General features: G+C 38.8%; 2 protein-coding genes across 5 annotated transcripts in view; one reads left to right on the forward strand and one right to left on the reverse strand.

Annotated features, from left to right (window-relative positions):
- The window catches only part of CNTRL (centriolin), a 27,274-nt gene extending 17,644 nt beyond the window's left edge, over positions 1–9,630 (reverse strand). For 2 of the 4 annotated variants that reach the window (XM_031057320.1, XM_031057321.1), the window contains exons 1-12: positions 9,433–9,630; positions 8,124–8,378; positions 7,708–7,841; positions 7,092–7,222; positions 5,644–5,785; positions 4,899–5,085; positions 4,609–4,802; positions 3,783–3,839; positions 2,843–2,962; positions 2,107–2,332; positions 1,547–1,656; positions 857–1,051 (exon numbers count right to left, since the gene is read on the reverse strand). In XM_031057320.1, coding sequence (XP_030913180.1) covers positions 857–1,051; positions 1,547–1,656; positions 2,107–2,332; positions 2,843–2,962; positions 3,783–3,839; positions 4,609–4,802; positions 4,899–5,085; positions 5,644–5,785; positions 7,092–7,222; positions 7,708–7,841; positions 8,124–8,337 — 1,710 coding nt within the window. In that variant the 5' untranslated portion in view covers positions 8,338–8,378; positions 9,433–9,630. Of the gene's footprint in view, positions 1–856; positions 1,052–1,546; positions 1,657–2,106; positions 2,333–2,842; positions 2,963–3,490; positions 3,539–3,782; positions 3,840–4,608; positions 4,803–4,898; positions 5,086–5,643; positions 5,786–7,091; positions 7,223–7,707; positions 7,842–8,123; positions 8,379–9,432 lie in introns of all 4 variants that reach the window. The other 2 variants (XM_031057323.1, XM_031057324.1) reach the window with 2 other exon arrangements.
- A 1,366-nt stretch (positions 9,631–10,996) lies between these two features.
- The window catches only part of C5 (complement C5), a 19,822-nt gene continuing 10,678 nt past the window's right edge, over positions 10,997–20,140 (forward strand). The window contains exons 1-19 of the mRNA XM_005421353.1: positions 10,997–11,305; positions 11,553–11,745; positions 12,331–12,493; positions 12,814–12,884; positions 13,477–13,568; positions 14,183–14,265; positions 14,414–14,504; positions 14,821–14,926; positions 15,567–15,693; positions 15,916–16,031; positions 16,243–16,443; positions 16,638–16,841; positions 17,266–17,475; positions 17,655–17,804; positions 18,198–18,327; positions 18,622–18,687; positions 18,791–18,991; positions 19,503–19,593; positions 19,962–20,038. Coding sequence (XP_005421410.1) covers positions 11,241–11,305; positions 11,553–11,745; positions 12,331–12,493; positions 12,814–12,884; positions 13,477–13,568; positions 14,183–14,265; positions 14,414–14,504; positions 14,821–14,926; positions 15,567–15,693; positions 15,916–16,031; positions 16,243–16,443; positions 16,638–16,841; positions 17,266–17,475; positions 17,655–17,804; positions 18,198–18,327; positions 18,622–18,687; positions 18,791–18,991; positions 19,503–19,593; positions 19,962–20,038 — 2,437 coding nt within the window. The 5' untranslated portion in view covers positions 10,997–11,240. The remainder of the gene's footprint in view (positions 11,306–11,552; positions 11,746–12,330; positions 12,494–12,813; positions 12,885–13,476; positions 13,569–14,182; positions 14,266–14,413; positions 14,505–14,820; positions 14,927–15,566; positions 15,694–15,915; positions 16,032–16,242; positions 16,444–16,637; positions 16,842–17,265; positions 17,476–17,654; positions 17,805–18,197; positions 18,328–18,621; positions 18,688–18,790; positions 18,992–19,502; positions 19,594–19,961; positions 20,039–20,140) is intronic.

The following is a 20,140-nucleotide window of genomic DNA, read 5'->3' on the forward strand; positions in this document are numbered from 1 at the left end:
GCTCCTGCCCCCCGGGCCCCGCTCCTGACCCCCGGGCCCCGCTCCTGCCCCCCAGGAGCCTTCCCAGAACGTGCTCGGCCCTTCTGCCACCCAAGAGCCGAAGAAATTAAGTTTAAAATACAAAAGGAGCTTTTTAAACAAGTGTTTGCGTGCCTCTGCAGAAAACTGAGCCAAGAATAAAAATACTTTCATGTCTCACTTAAAAGCACCCAGCTGGCTTGAAGAACTTTCGTTTAGAGATATAAGCTTTTAGAAAACACTATTAAAGAGAATTCTGTTTCATTTTAGTTTCATTTCTATAAGTGTTTGCTGTAGCTGAGCACAGTTCTAACTCAGAAAAAGTCCTGCATCCCTGATGATCATAAAGTCAGGTGGAAGCTCGGGCTGTCCTTGGCACCCCAGCCCCAGGAGCTGCGGCCTCTGGGCCTTGCTGATTCCCTCAGGACTGGAGGTGACAGCAGAGAGAGGCCACCAGTCCCCACCAAACAGGCTGGATAAGCACTGCCACACACAGATCTTTAAAAACCCTTAAGGCCAGACTCCACAAAGAGATGCACGAAGGATTTCTTACACAGAAATTGTCTGCAAGGCTCTGCCCAGTGTATTTGTGCAAAGCATAAAGATTTAGTTCTGAATGTGCTCTACAGCACCTCCTGGGAATATGAGTTGTTCAAGTGTTTTACCAAAGCTGGTTGGTTTGGTGGGATTTTTTAGCTTTCAAATCATAAGTTAATGACTTTGATAAACAGCAAAAGAATATAACTCATTAAATAAGCACAAGTGAATGGGCACCTGCTAAAGCTGCCTGTAGTCCATTGCACAGTATATAATCACTTCAGATTCTGGTTTTACTTACATGCCTTGGATCCTCAGGATTTACAGAACCAAGAGAACTCTGCAAATCTTCAAGCTCTTTTTGCTTTTTCCCTATTTCTCTTTTCTGTTTCTCTATTTGTTTTTCCAGTTCTAAGGTTTCCTTGCGTAGTTCCTGCAGGATTTGTAACTTTTCACTCAATTTCTGTTCAATTGCTTCCTTGCTGGCCTGGGAGAGCTGGAGACAGCATTAGGTTGAGTGGTTGGAAATAGACAGATGATCAAGAATATATTTAACATTTAAACAAAGACAATCTTGGTCACTGATTTTCAGGCAAGTTTAAAAATTAAAAATAGGAACAACTGATGACAGTTCAAGAAGTAGAAGATGCTGTTTTAGTTTAATGGTGATAAATTAATTCTTGCTGCCAATTCTGTAGCCACACTGCTTATCAGCTGCACAACTCAACCTACACAGCAGGTTCTTCCAAAGGGTTTGGGAAAGTCAGCAATAAATCAGCAGCAACATGGAACAGATGCCATTAACTGCACTACAGCTCTAACAGCTGATTTATGAACAAGCTCTCTAAAAACTGGAAGATTTTTCTGATGCTTGACACATGGATTTATGTCTGTACAGTGGCCTCTTTATAAGAATGGGGAGAAAAAGTTATATTTTCTTACATCAACACTGCTTCAAACACCTTCCCTTGCTCTTTGTGGAAAAACTTACTTTTTTCTGAGCCAGAGCATCCTCCAGTTGTTGCAGTTCCTCTGTTACTTTCAGCACTTGTTGCTCTGCATCTCCAATTTCACTTTGCAGTTCTTCTAATCTTCTTTGTGCTGCAGACAAAAGAAATCCAACATAAAACCCACACTCCCACAAAGTACATTGTAATATTGTGTAAACACTGACACACAGCTGTGTATGAACACATTAATCAGCACAGCATTAAAACCTTGATAATCACAGCTAATACATTCTGCTTTCTCAGAAAGCAAGTCCTAAGTTTATTTAACAAGTACAACAGAATTAAATTCATGCATCAAATATGAAACCTCCCTAGAACTGTGTTTTCAATAACATGTAATGCTGTCATCCTGAGTTATCTTAAAATAACAGCAGTTAAGAAACTGTAGCACCAAAAATGCATCAAGTCCAGTGTTTAACAATCACAGCACTTCCAGCCTTTGACACACTGTTTCTACTCTGATGTCAAGCATGTAACCACTGGAATAAACCACACTGATACAAATGTTTTTATCTTCATTTAATAAAAAAAAAGGTTTTACCTGAATTAATCTTTTCTTCCTTATCCTGCAGTATTTTATCTAGACTTTGGAGGTGTGATTCCAGCTGGGGTTTCCTACAGGAGTCATCTTCCTCCTGCTGCATTTTCCCAAGCTGCAGCTGCTGAGCTTGGTCAGAGATGTAGCCTTCCCTTATGAACATGTTCCTTTTGTACCTGGCCTTGCCAATGTAGGGACTTTCACCAGGTACATTATCAAGTTCAACCTCCTGAAATGTAAGAAGCAGAGTCTTTATCCCAGAACTATCGCTGCAGCCAACTCCTAGCATACATTTAGCTCTCTTATCAAGCATAAAAAGGAAAACCAATTTGAAATTAGAAGAAAAAGAAGGAAACAGATTATACTTAACATTTTTGGCCTTGAACATTGTTATTTCAGAACGGAATTAAAACCAAACAAACCCAACTGAGGTGTGCCCAGTTTGTTGCAGATGCCTGGAAGAACTTTTCCTTAGTATATTAAATTTACTTAGATTATATTTAGTCCATTACATTGTTGCACTTAAGTTTACTGAGACATAATTGTAGTCAATGACTACTGATCTTTACTTTTCTTACGGATTTCATTCTGGCATTTTTGTTTGCAGGTATGACAGAGGTTGGGCCTTTAATAAAACAGTATCTATTAGATTATAGAAAAACTAGTAAGGTTTTTATTTTCCAAGTTGAAGAATCAAGGGAAACCGCAATAAAAAGATCCACAACTTAAAAATTATTACCTCTGAGGGCAAATAATTCAAGGGCTCAAATTTGACATCGATCTTGTAAAAGGCCAGCTCCTGCTCCAGCTCATACTGCTTCTGGCAAGCCCGGGTCAGCTCCACTGTCTTCTGCTTCAGCTAAAGAACCACAAACCCAGTGAGATCATTCCCTGGAATTCACTCAGCACTGGCACACACACTGCAGCTCCACAGAGAGCAGGGCACAGCCCCTAACGTGGGAACAAAGCTCACAGCACAGCTCAGGATCAAGGATATCACAAAGGGCAATTTTACAATGGTCACTAAGAGGAGACAAAAGCCCCACAATTAATAGAATACAAATGATCACATGAAAGGCCTTTTAAATTTATGTACATCAAAATGACAAGTTTGTTTTTAAACCTAATTTAGGATAAAACAATAATTTGGGTATGATCCTTTAGCAAAATCTAGGCCAAAATAACAAATGTATTTACTGCTACTAGTGAGCATGAGGGCTATTAACACTCGTGGTCTGTAAAAGAACCAAAGTATCTCAATTGTCAAGAGTACAAAGTCTGTGTATTTTATTTTAGCTTAACCATGTGCTAGATTGGTTTTTAGGTTATTTTTAAGTAAAGGTCCATCATGTGATTTCTTTTTAAATCAACTTTTCACACTGAATACCTGAAGGAGAACATGCAGCACAATTCCAATAGATAGTGGAAAGCAGAACTAATGGAGGAAAAGAAATAGAACAGGAAAGGCTTAAAGATTTCAAAACCTGATAAATGTCATGCAAAAATTAACTCTGTTTCAGAGAAAAAGGGGAAAAAATAGCAAGAAAATTGTATTCCAAACCATAGTGAATATAAAATCTCACTGGGACACTTCATAATAATGTTGCTACTTCAGGGAACGTGCAAATACATCCTAGAAATAAAACCAACCATGCAACCCAAGGGCACAGTGGGGCTACCTTGAGTGAGGAACAAAGGCTCTGCAGGAAGGGGACTGTGACAAACCCAGACACCAGCTAAAGGGAGACAGAAGTGAGCCAAATTTGTCATCCAAAGGAGAAGAGTGAGTTCAAGCTGCAAAGTATTTGCTGCTAAATCTCCTTATACTAAACTTCATTTGAGAAGCAGACTGCTGGTTAGTGGGTGTGTGCTCAGAGAAACAGCTGTAGAAGTACCAGGTAGGAGAGTCTGAAGGATAAAATTTTAGAGGACAAGTCTAACAGGACAAAATCCAAATATTAAGTTCCCATCAGGTCATTCACAAGCCAGCACTCTCAAGTCAGTAGGACTTTGCCTGCATTTTATGGCTACCAATGGAAGAGACTCTAACATAAGACTTTAGGGTGATGTGAATAAAATACAATTAAACTGGTGAGCATTACCAAAAATAACATTCAAGGGCTATTACTGACATACAACTTGTGTGCACATCTTGTTTTTGTAAAAGGAGCAATTTTCTTCCTTATTGCAGCAGCCCCTCAGAGGCTGACCAGTGCAGGATATTCAGAACATCAGCAATTCAGTAGCTTAACCTTCCACCAACAGACAAAATTTTAAACAGAAATACATAAATAATTACTAGAAACAAAGAAGTTACTACAAATCACAGGAGTGACACTGAGTCCTGCTTCCATATACTTAACTTTTTCCACAGAAAGAATATTGAAGGTCAATAATCACTCTCTAAAGAATTGGAAGTCTGTCAGTTTTAAAATTAAATTTTCAGTCACTTGAACTGTCACATTGACAGTCTGAAGTTTTCCTTAGTGCCAGGGATTATCTTACCAGCTCATTTTTGGTGCCCAGGTCCCTCTGTAGCTCATCAAAGCTTTGTCTCTGTTGCACAGCCTTTTCCTTTAGTGACTTGTTGAGCTCATCTTGATGCTGAAGTTGCTCAAGCACTTTGGTCTGGTTAAGCTTCACACTCTCCATCTCTTTTTTTGTGTTTTCCAACTCTTTTTCTAATTTTTCTATCTCTTCTGAAAAACAAAATCAGAGGAACATTCCAATAGAAAAATCTTTTCCTTCCAAACTTAAATTTCATCTCATTCACTTTAGATTTTACAGATTATTACCCAAATTAAACCTCTCCAGAGCTTCCTGCCTGTCATGGTTTGTCACAGGCTGTCCATCCAGGTTTTCCAGTGCCCTCAGGTGGAATATGGTGTACAAGCAGTAGTGAGGCAGACTTGCAACTGGGTTTCCAGCAAGGAACAGAGAGGTCAGATCTTGCAGAGGCTTTAGTTTAGCTATATCATGGAGCTACAAAGAGAAACAAAACAATGATTAGACATCCATTCTGAGAAGAATTAAACCCCCAGGAGTAAATTTCTGATTATGTAGAATGGAATGTATTAAAAGATTTATTTTAACCTTTATGCTAAAGAATAATCTCTAAAAACCTACCAAAATACACAGTATTATGACTAAAGTAATTTCTTGAAATGAAATTATTTCCTCTATAAAAATGCCACTGCAAAGAGCAATCTGCTCTTGCAATGCAAGTTTTATCTTGGAAATTTCAAGATATTGCAATCTGCCGTGCAATCAAGTTTTATCTTGGAAATTTCAAGATACCAAGGCCTGTGGATGTATAATCCCCCAAAAAGTTATGTCTTCCCAAACAACATAATATAGGTTTGTATCTTCACCACCTGCACACGAGGAGTTTCTCTGATAAATAACTTTATTAGGCTCCCAACTGCTGCATTTCCCAGCAGACTGTGTGGAAAGACACGCAGCAATTACCCAGAGTAAATTAATCAGTGTAAATACCCAGCTCAGACTGAACAGTGCCTGTTTCTAACCAGAATCACTCACTGAGGACACTTGGTTCTGTTTCAAATTCAGGCTGCGCAGGGATCTCAGTTTCCTCCCTACCCACACAGGAATGTGCTCAATCTCATTCCCTGCCAGGTTCAGCCTCTGTAGGTTCTGCAAATGTTCTATGCCTTCGATTTTGCTGAAAATGAGAAGGAGAATGGAATTTGTCATGAATCACAGCAAATTTGAAGTGAAACTGAGGCATTATGGATAAACAAAACAAAATTTGTCACAATTAATTAACCAAGAGATCAGCAAAACCATTATCTAGTGACATGGACATTGGAAATGAAATTACACCAGCTTACAAGTACTAAATTAAGACCAAAAATCACAGCACAATTTTCTGCCATTGTCTCAAATTCATTACTTTTGCATGTCTTCATTTCAATATTAACACTGTTTTAATGTGTGCTAACTCCATTTTAATAGGCAAAATTTGCACTTTCTCTCCTGAGAATGTAATGAGACAAAGATGAATCAAAATAAAGTTGTTTTTTGTGTTTTTTTTTCCCCTCCATACAAAGGAAGACCAGCTGTAAACTGACAGCATGACGAGCTAAATTTTTAGTGTTTTCATTAAAATTATTGAGGAAACCATGCTAGGTTGTTTACTTGAGCATTTTTACGAGTATGTGTGAACATTAAGTAAACCATGAGTATTACAACAAAGTACAGCAGAATGTGCTCCTGTGACTGTGCTGGTTTTTGGGTATGTATGAGCTGTAAATAACCAAAGTGTGAAAACAGAGCAGGAGCTAAAAGCTACTTTGGCCTTTTCAATTCCTGTTGAGAGAGGAAGTTGTGTGAATGCAATGTGTAGAAATGAACTCTGGGGTTTTACTCACTTCCCATTGTAAATGTCTCTGCTGAAATGCAGCCTCTCTGCTGCAAAGGCAGTTTCATAATAGTAAAGATCATAATTCATTGACAGGAAAATTAAAAGTGATAAAGAGTTTTGCTACTGCATGAACCATTACCCTTCAACGCTTTAAACAAGACACCAGGCTCTCAAAAGTGTTCAAAAGCAATTTAGGGAATTTATGGCCTGCCTCATCAAGCCCATTCAGCTTCCTCTCCTAAAAGAAAAACTTATTATATTACCTGTAATAATAAACAGTAAAAGTTTAATTAACTTTTAATGCACTTCATTGGGTTATTGCTCTTCATACCACTCTCTGTTGTGGTATCTGGAAACTTGCACTTCTGGCTTGGTTTCCAAGGAAAACAAATTAAACCCCAGCCATGTACACTGACAGCACTTCCCAGAACTATTTATTCTTCCAATACCTCAGAGCTTGGGCTCTTTACAAAGACCTCAAAGCCTCTCAGTCTTGACATCTCACCTCAAGTGTTCACTCCTGTGAGAGAGCTCACTGAAGCAGGAAAGGAAAATCAGCTTTATTGACCCTGGGCTCCCCAAAGCCTGGGGTGTCTCCTCTTACCTGATCCTGTTGTTGGACAAGTTGAGCTCACGCAGCTTCAGCAGTTTATCCAACTTCTCAATCTTCTCTATTTGGTTGTTACTAAGGTTTAGCACCTCTAGTTTGTAGCACTTCTCCAAATTTTCTATGTACTAAAGAACAGAAAATCCCTTAGCATAGGGTTTGGGTTTTTTCAAAAGAGAAAAGCAGCTTTCTATTAATTAAAAATACCAAATACTCTAATATTTTATTAATCACAGTTCATTGTGGTGTTCTATAACTCCCCTTTAGGTACAGTCTTCTACAGTTTTGGAAAGCTGGATTTTAAATTTACAATGGGCTAGTCTTCATCTACATCAAAAGCAACTATTAAAAAAAACAACAACAAAAAAATCCCAAACCAACCAAATCCAGAACCTAAAAATTCCATGAACTAATCTGTTTTAAGCATCATTCTAATGAGCCAATTCTTTTTCTTTTGCTCAAGTCTCAATTGCCTTGTTTTTACAGAAGCTGGTTGCAGAACTAGGCTAACAGAATTAGATTGTGCTGTTTATACCCACTTAAAAATAAGCCTAATAAATGCTAATTATTCAGAACTTAGTTTAATTTCCCTTTTTTTTTTCCAAACACTTACCTTAAATTTCTTGTTCCCATCCTTTGGGGAAGAAAGATTCAGTGAGTTTATACAAGCCAGATTTTGCTGTTTTGACAGACCCTTTATAAGGGGCTCGGTTATGTACCTAACCCCTGGGCTAACACCACGTTCACCTGAAATTAAACAGAAGGAATTGATGATTTTTATATTTGCTGTTTTCTTTACACTGAATACTGGAAAAATATTGAAAATTAATCCCTCAGAAACAGTTACAGGAAGGAGTAAAAGTCTTATTATTCTCCCCAGCTTTCGTTACTCCCACTTCCAAAAAAGAAAAAAAAAAGATTAAAGCAATTTTTTAGGCTTCTTTCCAAGAGATCATACATCTTTAATCACACTGGCTTTTAATGCTTGTGGTATGTGCTTGGACACCAGTATTATTGATTATACAATACCTTCCTGAAATTTAAAAGCAGCCCCAACATTTTCTGCTGGAATCTCCCACTGTTGGGGTCTCTGCTCCATGCTTTTGGCAGCAGCTGGAGGGCTCTGTTGGCCAAGACGTGGACGTGTGGCACCAGAAGTGACAGGTGACATTGGCCGAGGTATCAGGGATCCTGGTGCCTGTGGTTTTCTACCTGGAACTTTCCTTACAGAGCCTTTCTTCATTGCCAGAAATGCTGGGTATCACATGGCAACACCTGGAAGAACTGGAACAAGTATCAGTCTGTGTGGAAAGCTAAATCTCAAAGGTTTGCATGACAACAAAGGTGCTACAGAAGCTGCCAAAAAACACATCTCAAATGGGTGCCAGCTTCCAGTTTTCCTGGCATTGGGAAGAATTTTACCTTTATACTCCCACCCTAGTACAGCACAGCCTCAGGGACTGATGGAGCAGCTCATCTTCCTCCTGTCCTGCAGGCTGTGCTTTACACAAACCCTGCCAGCTCTGGAGATGCTCTCAGCTCAGGCTAACAGAGCTGGCAGCGACACAAACAGAGGACTGGATCCCAACTGCTCCCAAAACTTCCCACTGTGCAGTAAGAACAAATGCAAGCAGAAAAAGGAAATCAAGAAATAAAAATTAGGATCAGTCTAGCCCTGGCATTCCCAGAGTTTTCCTTTCTGCAAACAAATTATCCTGTGACTGCCTGGGAAATTCCAGAGAATGTTAACAGAAACCTCCCTCAGGGATGAACATATTTCCCCAGGGATAAGGGCAGGAAAAGTCATGGAGTGACAGAGCCCTTGTAGCAACCATCTCCAGGGGACAGAGCTTTACTAACACCTCCACCCACTGAACAAGGAGCACATTTTAAGATATTTTTAAGATAGAAAACTCTTCTGTTAAGGGAACTTGAGGCTTTGAGAGTGATGACATCGTGCCTTGAGAATATGTTCTTCATTGTGATGGATTTTTCTTCCTCAGAAATTGGAAAGGAAATAAGGACAAGGGAAGGTGGGGCAAGAAAAAGGGCCACTTTTTTCTATCCATTATTTAGAAACACAATTCATAGAGGATCAGGACAGTGAGACTGGAAGGCACAGGAGAGGGAGGAAGATGCTGGCGCGCTACCGCAAAGCCACATTGGGGCGTTCCTCATGTTCCAAGGAGCGCAGTTCGTGGTTTTACCGCTGCTTCCTGAGGGCAGGCTGTGCTTTCGCAGTGACAGCCCCGGGGATCGGGGCCCCGCGTTCTCCCGGTCCCCATCCCCTCCCGGTCAGCGGCCGCGGGCCGCCCCCTCAGGCCTCCGCTGTGATTACCTGCGTTGACATGGTAACGCCGGCTCACCGCTCGCCGCCGCGGCACGGCCGGGCAGGGCGGCCTCGCAGCGCTCCCGGAGGATGGCACCGGTTCTCCAGGCAGCTCTCCGCCGCCTCCTTCCCCTCGGCGAGCGATCGCCGCCCGCACCGCCGAGCCCCCGGTGTTGCGGCTCCTTTAAGGGCGCTCCCTTAGGGGCCGCCCCGCCGCCATTTTGTCCGGTCGGCGATCGCAGCGGGTGCGGCTGAGGGGCGGAGCCTCAATCAAGCCCCGCCCCTTCGTCGTTTCCCGCCGCTGAGGCTCCGCCCCCGCCTCGCCATTTCCCGCCGCGTCCCCTCAAAGGGAGCCCTCAGGGGTTTGTGGTAAATAAAGCTCAAATCACTGTACAATGTATAAACAATAAACGCAAATCATTGTATAAACAATACAACTTTGAGGGGTTTTGGTTTATTTCAAACCCGAGCCGCTGTATAAACAATAAAACCTGCTCTGCTGATAGGTGTGTTACCCTTATCTGTACGCTATGTGTGTGTCAAGTTAGCATCTCACTACAAGATTGCATATAAATGGACTTTTTTGGAAATACACAGTTTATTTACAGTTATAAACTCTGCGTGTCTGGTCTAAATCACAGTTATTTTCACAGAGGCGTGTAAATAAATCTCCTTTTAACACTTGGATTGTGTTAATTCAGCATCTATGTAAGTGTGAAATGCAAGGCTGAAAAACCAGCAGGTTGTGTGTCTGAAAAATGTAGAGAAGAAGCAGAATCAGATTTTAAAAACACTATTTCAGATTACTGTTAGACTTCTAAAGCATTTCCCACTGTCCTTCACTATTTGACTTTTAATTTACACACCATCCCATTGCTATTTAATAATACATATGTTGGCCGCTCATTTCAATAACGTTAGACATCCTACATGTTATAAGCTTTTATTCAATTATTGCTTCTCTTCTAGTTCCTTACATTTGGTGAGAAGCTGACCTTACTGTAATTTCAATTTATATTGATCAGAAACAGTTTTGTAAACGCTTTTCCCGTAAAGGTTGACCACGATATTTGTTTAAACTTCAGCATTCTTGCACAACTTTATTTAACTTTACATAAACCCATTTTTCGAGGTGCTATCCCAAATGCCAGGCCTGCAAAAGTTTTGTCATCAATGGTTGTGGGGGATTTTTTGCAAATTTATTCTTTTTTTTGGTTTTTTTTTTTGCAAAATGCTGTTTAAAATGGTGCATGTTGATATATTGTGCCCTAATATTTCTGTATTGCTGGTTTTATTTGTAATGGAATTGTCAGAAAGTTGGCATAATCTAGAATACAAATGGCTAAAAGAAATTTGCAAGGGAAAAGTTATTTCAAAACAACAAAACAATAATGCTGGTCCAAACAGATCCACACCTTGTTTGATATAACTCAAATGCTTTTGTTACTTCAGACACAAATTTAAACTCACTTTAATTATAAAAAAAATTTTACTAAGGACAAACTGAATTCGTCTTTTTGTTTGTTGGGGCTTTTTCTACCTCTGAAAATTATTTTATTATGCAGTTTGTCATAAGGAAAGTGAGGACTGACACAGGATTGCTGTGAACATATTAAAAATTGAAATTCTAAATTAAAAAATAGCCAAGTTTAGCAGCTCTGGCTTCCTCAGGAAGTGGCAATGATGATTTAGTAAAGAATGATCTGCCATTAATTATTAACTGTGGGTGAAATGTGTTGGCATTTCTGCTCAGCCACAGCAGAGGCTGTTTAACCCACCCTCATTAACATCTATGGTTTGCTCTTGTCCCAGACACAATGGCTATTTTAATATATTTTATTGTTTTGCTATTTTCTGGAACGACTTTTAGCCAAGAGAAAACGTAAGTAAAAGCAAATACGGAATTTACTGGAAATGTTACTTGGTTGTTGTCCTCTCTTTTGGGTAAATAAATCCAGAATTTAAGTAGAGCCAATACAAAGGGCAAAATAGGATTTTAATTAGTGCCTTATGATAACCTGATTATCCTGTTTGCTTTAACGCTCTGCATGTGACTGAATTCTGAAAGGGAAGTAAGAAATCTGAAAAATTAGAAAGAAATCTGTTACTGTTTTATATTCTGTGTACAGATATGTCCTTACAGCGCCAAAGATCATCCGAGCTGGGGCCTCTGAGAAAATTGTAGTTCAAGCTTTTGGTTACCAGGAGGAATTTCCAGTCAGTGTTGCCCTGAAAAGCTTCCCAGATAAGCTGGTTGTGTATTCGTCTGCTCCGATCTTCTTAACCCCAGCCAACCAATTCCAAGATGCTGTAACTTTAACAGTAAGGAATTCAGACCTTTCTTGCACTCTTTTAATTATCACATTTAGGCTTAAAAAAAGATGAACTTTACGGAAGTTTTTAGTTGTTTAAACTGGGGAGGAAGGGCTAATGCCCCGATTTTTGGTCTGAAATTGAAATTACGCTGAATAAAATCAGTGTAACAACACTGAAGTTAAACATAGAATCAAACTGGTTTAGAAACATTGCATAACTTTAAAAATAGAGAGAATCAAATCAAAGTACCAATCACAGCAGCAGCTTTGTTGTGGCCAGGATTCATCATGTGTATAAAAGGAAATCTGATAATTTCTACAATTGTGACCTCATTACTGGGCTTTCAACTTTGCTGGTTTAGTTCTGGGCATAAATAAAATGCAAAATTTCCGAATATTCTTAGCTTAATACTCCAAACCATTCTCTACCATGTAAGGAAGAATAAATCCGTGTGAGTGTTGATATTTTGTAATGATATTAAACCACAGTAATTGCTTTTCAGATACTTTTTGCATCAAAAAAATATTGTAGGAAAAAATACATGAAAAATACTTTAATAATCTTCAAAAACCTTTATTTCATCTCCCCCAGGTACAACCAGCAGATTTACCAAGAACAGATACTTCAGACAAGTATTTGTATTTGGAAGCTGTTTCTCCACATTTTACAAGATTTAAAAAAATTCCTGTTTCCTATGAGAATGGGTTTCTTTTTATTCATACAGATAAACCAGTTTATACACCTGATCAGTCAGGTAAATGATGCTTATTTCTCCTGGCCGGTATTTAATTTTAAAAGTCTGCTGACTCTGTCAAGGAATTAGGATTTAATTGTTCTTTAAGCTCTTGGTTGTGTTGCATTTTCATCAGCTGATATTAAATTTTTTTATCAGCAGAACAATACTTTGAATTATTTGATCATACTGGAAAAGTTAATCACTTCTCCCTGCAGTCCTCACCCTAAATTAGTAATTTGTGGCACAAAGAGTGAAAGATATTCCTGGGAGTTTGTTAAAAAGATCAGTAAATTGTTTGGTTGTTTTGATTTTGAGATTTATTGCTGTAATTCTTACAGTGAAAGTCAGAGTTTACTCTCTGGATGAAGAACTGCAGCCAGCTTACAGGGAGACTGTCCTGACTTTTGTGGTGAGTTGTAATTGAATTTAATATTAATATTTTGTACCTCTAATAACAAATAAAGGTAGGTAGGTAGATGGGAAATCATTATTGCAGTCAATGTTTAATAAAACTCTTAGATGTTTTTGCAGGTAGCCAGAGATCTTTTAAAAGATTTAAAATTGATTTTGCTAGGTTGGATAGAGGTTTTTAAATCCCAGATCTGAAGTTGTTCCAGAATAGAAAAAAAAAATTTATCTTTAATATCTGGGAAAATTATTTTTGAGGGAACTTTAATAATATATGGGGTTTATACTGTTTGTTTCATTTAAGACATAAAAATAATCATTATCTACCATATTTTTTAGCCTTTAAGAATTGGCTTGTTATTACTGTAATTTTTTAGCTATTTTAAGCATAGCTTTTACTTAGTGGAACTAAAGTATTTTATCAGAATTTCGCCTGATTTTTTTCTATTAATATTTGTGTTTTTATGCTTTGAAGCTCTTAAGAAAAATATGTTATGGCCAGGCTGCCTCTGAAATCCCCTCTGAAGGATGAAGATTCCCCTTTTGATAAGAACAATCTGTAACTGCTCACTCTGTCCTCTTATCATTTCAAGGATCCTGAAGGAGTAGAAGTGGATATTCTGGAAGAAAAAGATTTCACTGGAATAGTTTCTTTTCCTGACTTCAAGATCCCTCATAATCCTAAGTAGATTTTTTTTTGTGAATTATTAACATTATAATGCCTTTTTATAGTGGCTGTCATAGAGTGGTTTTACATGGAGAGCATGACTTGAAACTTGGAGATTTCTAACATTTCACGTAGGGTAGGATCATGATATAAACAGGGACCTTATGGCAGAGTATTCTCCTTAAACAACAGAGGGTGGCAGGTTTTTCATGCTCAATTAAAAAAGAACATCAATGACAATTAAAGCTTTCTACTGTAGAGACATAAACAGTGACAAAGACGTGGGGATTTCATATTTCATATGTGTTTCATACAAATCACCAGCAGTTTTCCAGGAACAGCAGTATTTAAAAAAAAATCTGTTCAGTTCTCCTTTTAGTCTTGAGAGGGTGCTGAAGCATTGCTGAGCTGGCAGAAGGATGATAGCAGGGGCTTGAGAAACTGATTTATAACTGATTTCAGTGCTTTAAAGTAAGTGTCAAATAATTAGTGATGTGTCAAAGAGAATCTGCTCAAAGCAGGCCTTGAACACCTCCAAAAGTCTGGTGCAGAATTTTCCTCTCATAGAAATTATCACCATTATTATCATTAATTTTCATCTTAGAACCTGTTTGATTGTTGATATTTCATAGATATGGAATTTGGAAGATTAAAGCCAAGTACAAGAAGGATTTTGTGACCTCAGCTGTGGCAAAATTTGAAGTTAAGGAATATGGTAAGGTGTGCCCATGCTGTGAACCTGCATTTTTAGTGTTTTCAGGAACTCAAACCCCTTGAAATGGTCATGATTCTTCAGTGGCTGAGCACCTGTGGCTTCATGGGTAAAACACCCCCAAGTGACCTTTTTTCCACTCAATTTGCAGCAATGCCAAGCTTTTCCATCACCATCGAGCCAGAGAGTAACTTCATTAGTTCTGATAAATTTGAGAACTTTGGGATTGTTGTGAAAGCCAGGTGAGGAAATTTGCCTTGGAATCCTGAATATTTTGTGTCTCCTTTTCTTTTACCTGAGGAATGATTCTCCTGAGTCCAGACTTTTCCCCTTTGCTTTCCTCAAGAAGCTCTTTCATCAAAATAATTTCTGCTCTGTAATAAATGTAAGAGACCCTTCTTAAAATTCTCTCAAAGTGATTATTTTTCAGCAGAAGTGTTTAAAATACAGACATTTGTTTTCCATCTCTTGCCTAGGCAATTACTCTTCTTCAAAAACAAATGCTATGTTGCAGCCATTAAAGTAATCTTAAAAGCATTTATATTGTTTTATTCTCAGCTATTTTTCCAACAAAAAGCTTCCCAGTGCTGACGTTTTTCTTCGTTATGGAATAATTGAAGAAAGTGAGAAAAGAATGATGCCTCAGGCAATGCATGTAACGAGGGTAAGAAGAAGCAAATCAAATTTGTTTAGAATTCACATGCATAACTCAGGACTGATCCAATCCCACTGAAGTTTTTCCATTAAATTTGGTGAGAATGGGCCTCAAGTTGTAATTTGCATCCACAGCTCCCCAGTGTGGACTTTTCCTGTGTAAGGCTGTCATCAGGGGCAGAGAAAGGCACTTGGAAATGAAATTCAGAGGCAGCATCTGAGACAATGGCATTTCAATCTGCTGTAATTATTCGCCTGGCCAAACTGTGTGATTAAAATTTATATGAAATAACTTCAATTCTATCTATTACAGAATAACTGAAATCAAATGGAGACAAGCAGATCAAAATGATACTGATTAATTCTGAGGAGTCTGTTCTACATTAATTGTCCCATTCCCTCATTTAGTGAAGATGTCTCTGTGTTATCCCCACCTCTTGCTGAGCCTGCACACAAACTTTGCAATATGTGCCATTGGTTGATTAATTTAAAATAATTTTGGGGAATAAAGAATTCTTTATTTAAACATCTCCACCCTTTGATTTCCTCTGAAAATAGACAATGAACATAAACACACTGAATCTACATATGGTCTTTGTATTATTTCTAAATGATTGACTATGGAGTGATAATTTCTATTTCATTTCCAGATTGAAAATGGAGTTGCTAAGATCAATTTTAACAGTAAGAGAGCAGCAAGTTCTATAGGCTTTGACAGTCTGGAAGCACTGGATGGCTCATATTTATATATTGTGGCATCAGTGTTGGAGTCTAGCGGTAAGTTGCTCTTTAATTGAAATTTTTCTAAACACTTCTGCAAATGTGAACAGAACTAGAAAAGAAAATGGCAAGGCTGACTTTCATAATATCAGACTTTCTTTAATACTCAGTTCTTCTTCCAAAAGCTTGTAAGGAAGAGCAGCCCATTCTCACTGTAGCAATGGTTAGGGATTAAACTTATTTTCAGCTATTTGTTCCATGGGTGCTGTGTTTTGTCAGGTGGCCTCAGTGGAGAGGTGGAGTTCACTGGAGTCAGGTTTGCTGTCTCTCCTTACAAGTTGAGTTTGATTGCCACTCCTCTCTTTGTGAAGCCTGGACTTCCCTTCTTCATCAAGGTCAGTTCCCAGGAGCAGGGGGTTGCACATTAAGCATAAACCCCATCATGCACAAACTTTGTCATTTTCTCTCTGTGTCACTCTATGGCTGATAAAAACACTTTCACTTCTGTTGGCTTGTTCATTTTTTGACTCCCTGTTGTAGAAGCAGCTGAGCAGTTTGGAAGACTCTTCTTGAAAATTGTCACCATTTCTTTGTCTTGATGAACAGGTGCAGGTGAAAGACCCCATGGATGACTTTGTTGGGAATGTCCCTGTAACTGTCACTGCCAAATCCTTAAATGATCAAATGGTTGAGACTCAGTTGATATCAGAGGGTTCAGAATCTGGGAGAAGAAAAACAAGCACCAGTGATGGAACTGCTTTGTTTGTTGTTAATATCCCACCAAACAGCAGAATGTTGGAGTTTCAAGTGAGTTAAATTGTTCCATTAAATTATGTCTTCAAGGGTGCAATTATTTCTTTGAGGGTAAGGTCTTGAGATGGCTTCTCTTTCATTAATCCCTCTGAACAACATATTGCAGCATGATTTTAGTATTGTCATTGCTTGTTTGCTTAGATATCATTCTGTACTCAGACTATTCAGAAATTTCATTATCTTTCCAGGTAAAAACTGCAGATCCACATCTTTCAGATGAAAACCAAGCAAGTAAAAGTTATGAAGCAAGAGCTTATTCATCCCTGAGTCAGAGTTATCTCCATATTGACTGGGCTTCAAACCACAAAACCTTGGAAGTGGGGGATGTAATAAATATTAATGTATATCCACAAAGTCACTACATTGATAAAATACATCACTACAGCTATTTGGTGAGTAACAGATGTTTCTGCATAAAATATTGAATTGTAATTTAATACGGATGGTCATGGATGAAAAACCTCAGCAATCAAGAACTATCCTCAGCATAGAATATGTGCAGCTCAGGCAACTGCTTCCTTCAAGATACAATCTGTCAGCTTTATAGGAAAAAAAAATAACAGTCTCATGCTTAAATTTTATATTTATATGGTCTATTTTTAAAAAAAATTCTTATCTGGCATTGACTGGGATTGAGGACAAGTATGTTGGTTTCAAGGGCTATTTCAGAATGTGAAATGTAGATGAAGGACAAGAAGTGCAGAGACAGCACTTCTTTTTAGTGGAAGATATAAATTCAAATAATTATTACATGTGAAAAATAGACTGAATATAAAATTTGACTTTTTTATTCTCCATCATTTTTTTAAACTATAGATCACAGCAAAAGGGAAGACAGTGAGCTTTGGAACTCAGGAGAGAATTAAGGATTTGCAATATGACCATCTAACTTTACGGATAACCCAAGAGATGGTTCCTTCAGCACGTCTCATTGTTTACTACATAGTCACGGGAGAAGGAGCTGCAGAGTTAGTGGCTGATTCAGTTTGGCTGAATGTGGAACAGAAATGTGGGAATAGCCTTGATGTGAGTAGCAATGTAGACACTCAAATTTGTGGGTGTGCATTCATTTTATGGTCAGATTTTATCTTGGACTTACACAAGTTCTTTAACACTAAAATGATTATAGTAAGTGTTTGCCATTAGCTGGATTGATTTCAGAACAATGTGCTTTCAGAATTACCAATCTTTTTTTCAATTTATAGATTAAGCTGCAGTCAAGCAAAGAGACACTGAAACCAGCAGATGTTGTATCACTCACCATAAACACCCAGCCCAATACCTTTGTTGCTTTGTCATCTATTGACAAGGCAATATATGGAGTCACAGGAAGAAGGAAGAGGGCAATGGAAAAGGTGAGCTAGCAGCCAAAAAAGAAAATCCAGTTGCTCTTTGTTTCATTTCACATGCAATAACTGATACGTGTCATGCACTCAGCCAGCCTGAAAATGGGCAGCAGAGCAGTTCAAGGCTGAGTGAAAGTTGTTTGTTTAAATCTACAGCTCAAAATTATTAAAAGAACCAGTTTACCAGAATTTTTTGAATTCCAGTAGACATAAACTGTGATTTTAAAGGCAGATCTGAACTCTCTCATCAGAACTCCACAGACCTGGCCAAAAATAGGTTGCAGTGGAGAGCTCCTTGCTGAAGGAGCCACGGAGAGTATGATCTCCTTTGTTTCACAAAGAGCCTTTCCAGGCTGTGTTCTGAAGACATCCTGGTAGCATGGCACGTGTGTTTCTCCTCAGATCATGCTGCAGCTGGAGAAGAGTGACCTTGGCTGTGGGGCTGGGGGAGGACAGAACAACGTTGCTGTGTTCAGGATGGCCGGGCTCACCTTCCTCACTAATGCAAATGCTGATGACTCAGAGGAAGCAGGTACAGCCCTGTGGTCCAGGCATGGAACTGTGCATTTTCTGAAATGTTCCACTGGCATTCTCAGTTATTATCTTGGAACTCATAGGGGTGCATATACTGATGATTTTTGAGGAGGGAAAACATCTTGTGGAACAGTTACTGTAATTAAAATTAAAATACCTCTATGTAATTAAAACATCAAACATAAAAAAGTTTCATGCATTTGGAATGTGATCTTGTGGAGTTTTTTTTAAGAGGACAATTCTACTACAAGAAAAGGTCATGTTGTGTTTACTTTTTTATTTTTCTGGACAGGTGAACCTTGCAATGAAGTGTTAAGAACCAAACGATCTGACTTCAGGGAAAAGATACTCAAAGAAGGTGTTACAAATATTTCTATGTATATCATTATTGTAAAAAATCACATCCATTTGGAAATAGAAACTTCATCTCAAGGAAGCTAATTGTTTTATTTTTATTTCAGTGGCCAAATACCGAGACCGGGAAGCCCAGATGTGCTGCAGGGCTGGAGTAAAAACTTATCCAGTCTCTGATACCTGCAGGGAGAGAGCTCAGAGGATTCAGAGGAGCCAGAAGTGCATTTCTGCATTCACAGATTGCTGTGAATTTGCCAACAAGCTGCGGCTGGAAGAGCCAAACAAGCTCCTGATATTGGCCAGAATGCGTGAGTATGAGAGCTCTGGGTGTCCTGCTCCAGCAGAACAGGGGATGGAGAGGTGATGGAATCTATTTACCCCTCCCTGGTACCTGGCAGGGTTGTTCCAGACAGAATTTGACCACGGTCCCCAAGTTTTAGTTAAATATCCCTGAGGAGGGCAGGAGAGCAGTTCTTTATTGTAGTCAGCTATCTGTTCTGTTCACCCACATTTAGAACAAGCAGACAGCAATCAGAGACTATTGAGAGTAACTTTGAATGCCAAATTTGAATCCTTTGCCCAGGCCCCAGACAACCAGTGGGAAACACCTCAGGAAAGATCTGTGGGAGAGTTAAATTCCTTGTCTTCCATTATCTCCCTCTAATTGCTTGTTAACAAGGTGATCTGTCAGGATATTGGACAGGTATTCACATGTGCAAATATATGAGGTGGGATGAACACAGATTTTTGACTGAGGGTATTTAGATACCTTTTTTCTTGTATCAGGGTTTTTTTAGTTGATTTATTTATGTTCTTCAGATTTTGAGGCTCTCTTGGAACTGAATGAGGCACAAGTTCGTAGCTACTTCCCTGAAAGCTGGTTATGGGAAGTTCACCAAGTTTCTTCAAGGTACTGCTTTTCTCAAATCAACTTTATAGAAAGGAAGTGGTGAAACTGAGGTAAATTGGGTAACTTAGTTGTACCTGAGATGTATGCTGAAATGGAGTCTTATCCAAACAAACTATTCCTGCCATGTTCCTTTCCATGTGCTGTGTGGTGCCCAGATTGTTGAGCCACTTTTCCTTTCACTTTGGACCTTGCTAAGTACCAGCTTCTGTGAAATCAGTTAAACCAAGTTTATTCAACCCAAAATCCAGAATTCCTGTGTTCTGGCTCAGAGCTTCCCTGAGTCTCTCCTGTGGTGTTGCTGGTGATGAGCTGTGCTGTTAACAGATGGTGATTGGTAATGGATAAATGTAAAAACACTTTTAACACAGGTCCAAGACTCTGTCTATCACCTTGCCTGATTCACTGACCACCTGGGAAGTACAAGGTGTTGGCATTTCAAATAAAGGTAGGTCCTGCAACCCAGCTAGTTTGGAGCTAAAGAATCAGGAAGATTTGTAGACCCTATCAATGAGTTTGACACTCATGTTCTAAAATGTTCATTTTATGT

Source organism: Geospiza fortis, unplaced genomic scaffold (assembly GCF_000277835.1).
Source record: "Geospiza fortis unplaced genomic scaffold, GeoFor_1.0 scaffold27, whole genome shotgun sequence".
Lineage (NCBI taxonomy): Eukaryota > Metazoa > Chordata > Aves > Passeriformes > Thraupidae > Geospiza > Geospiza fortis.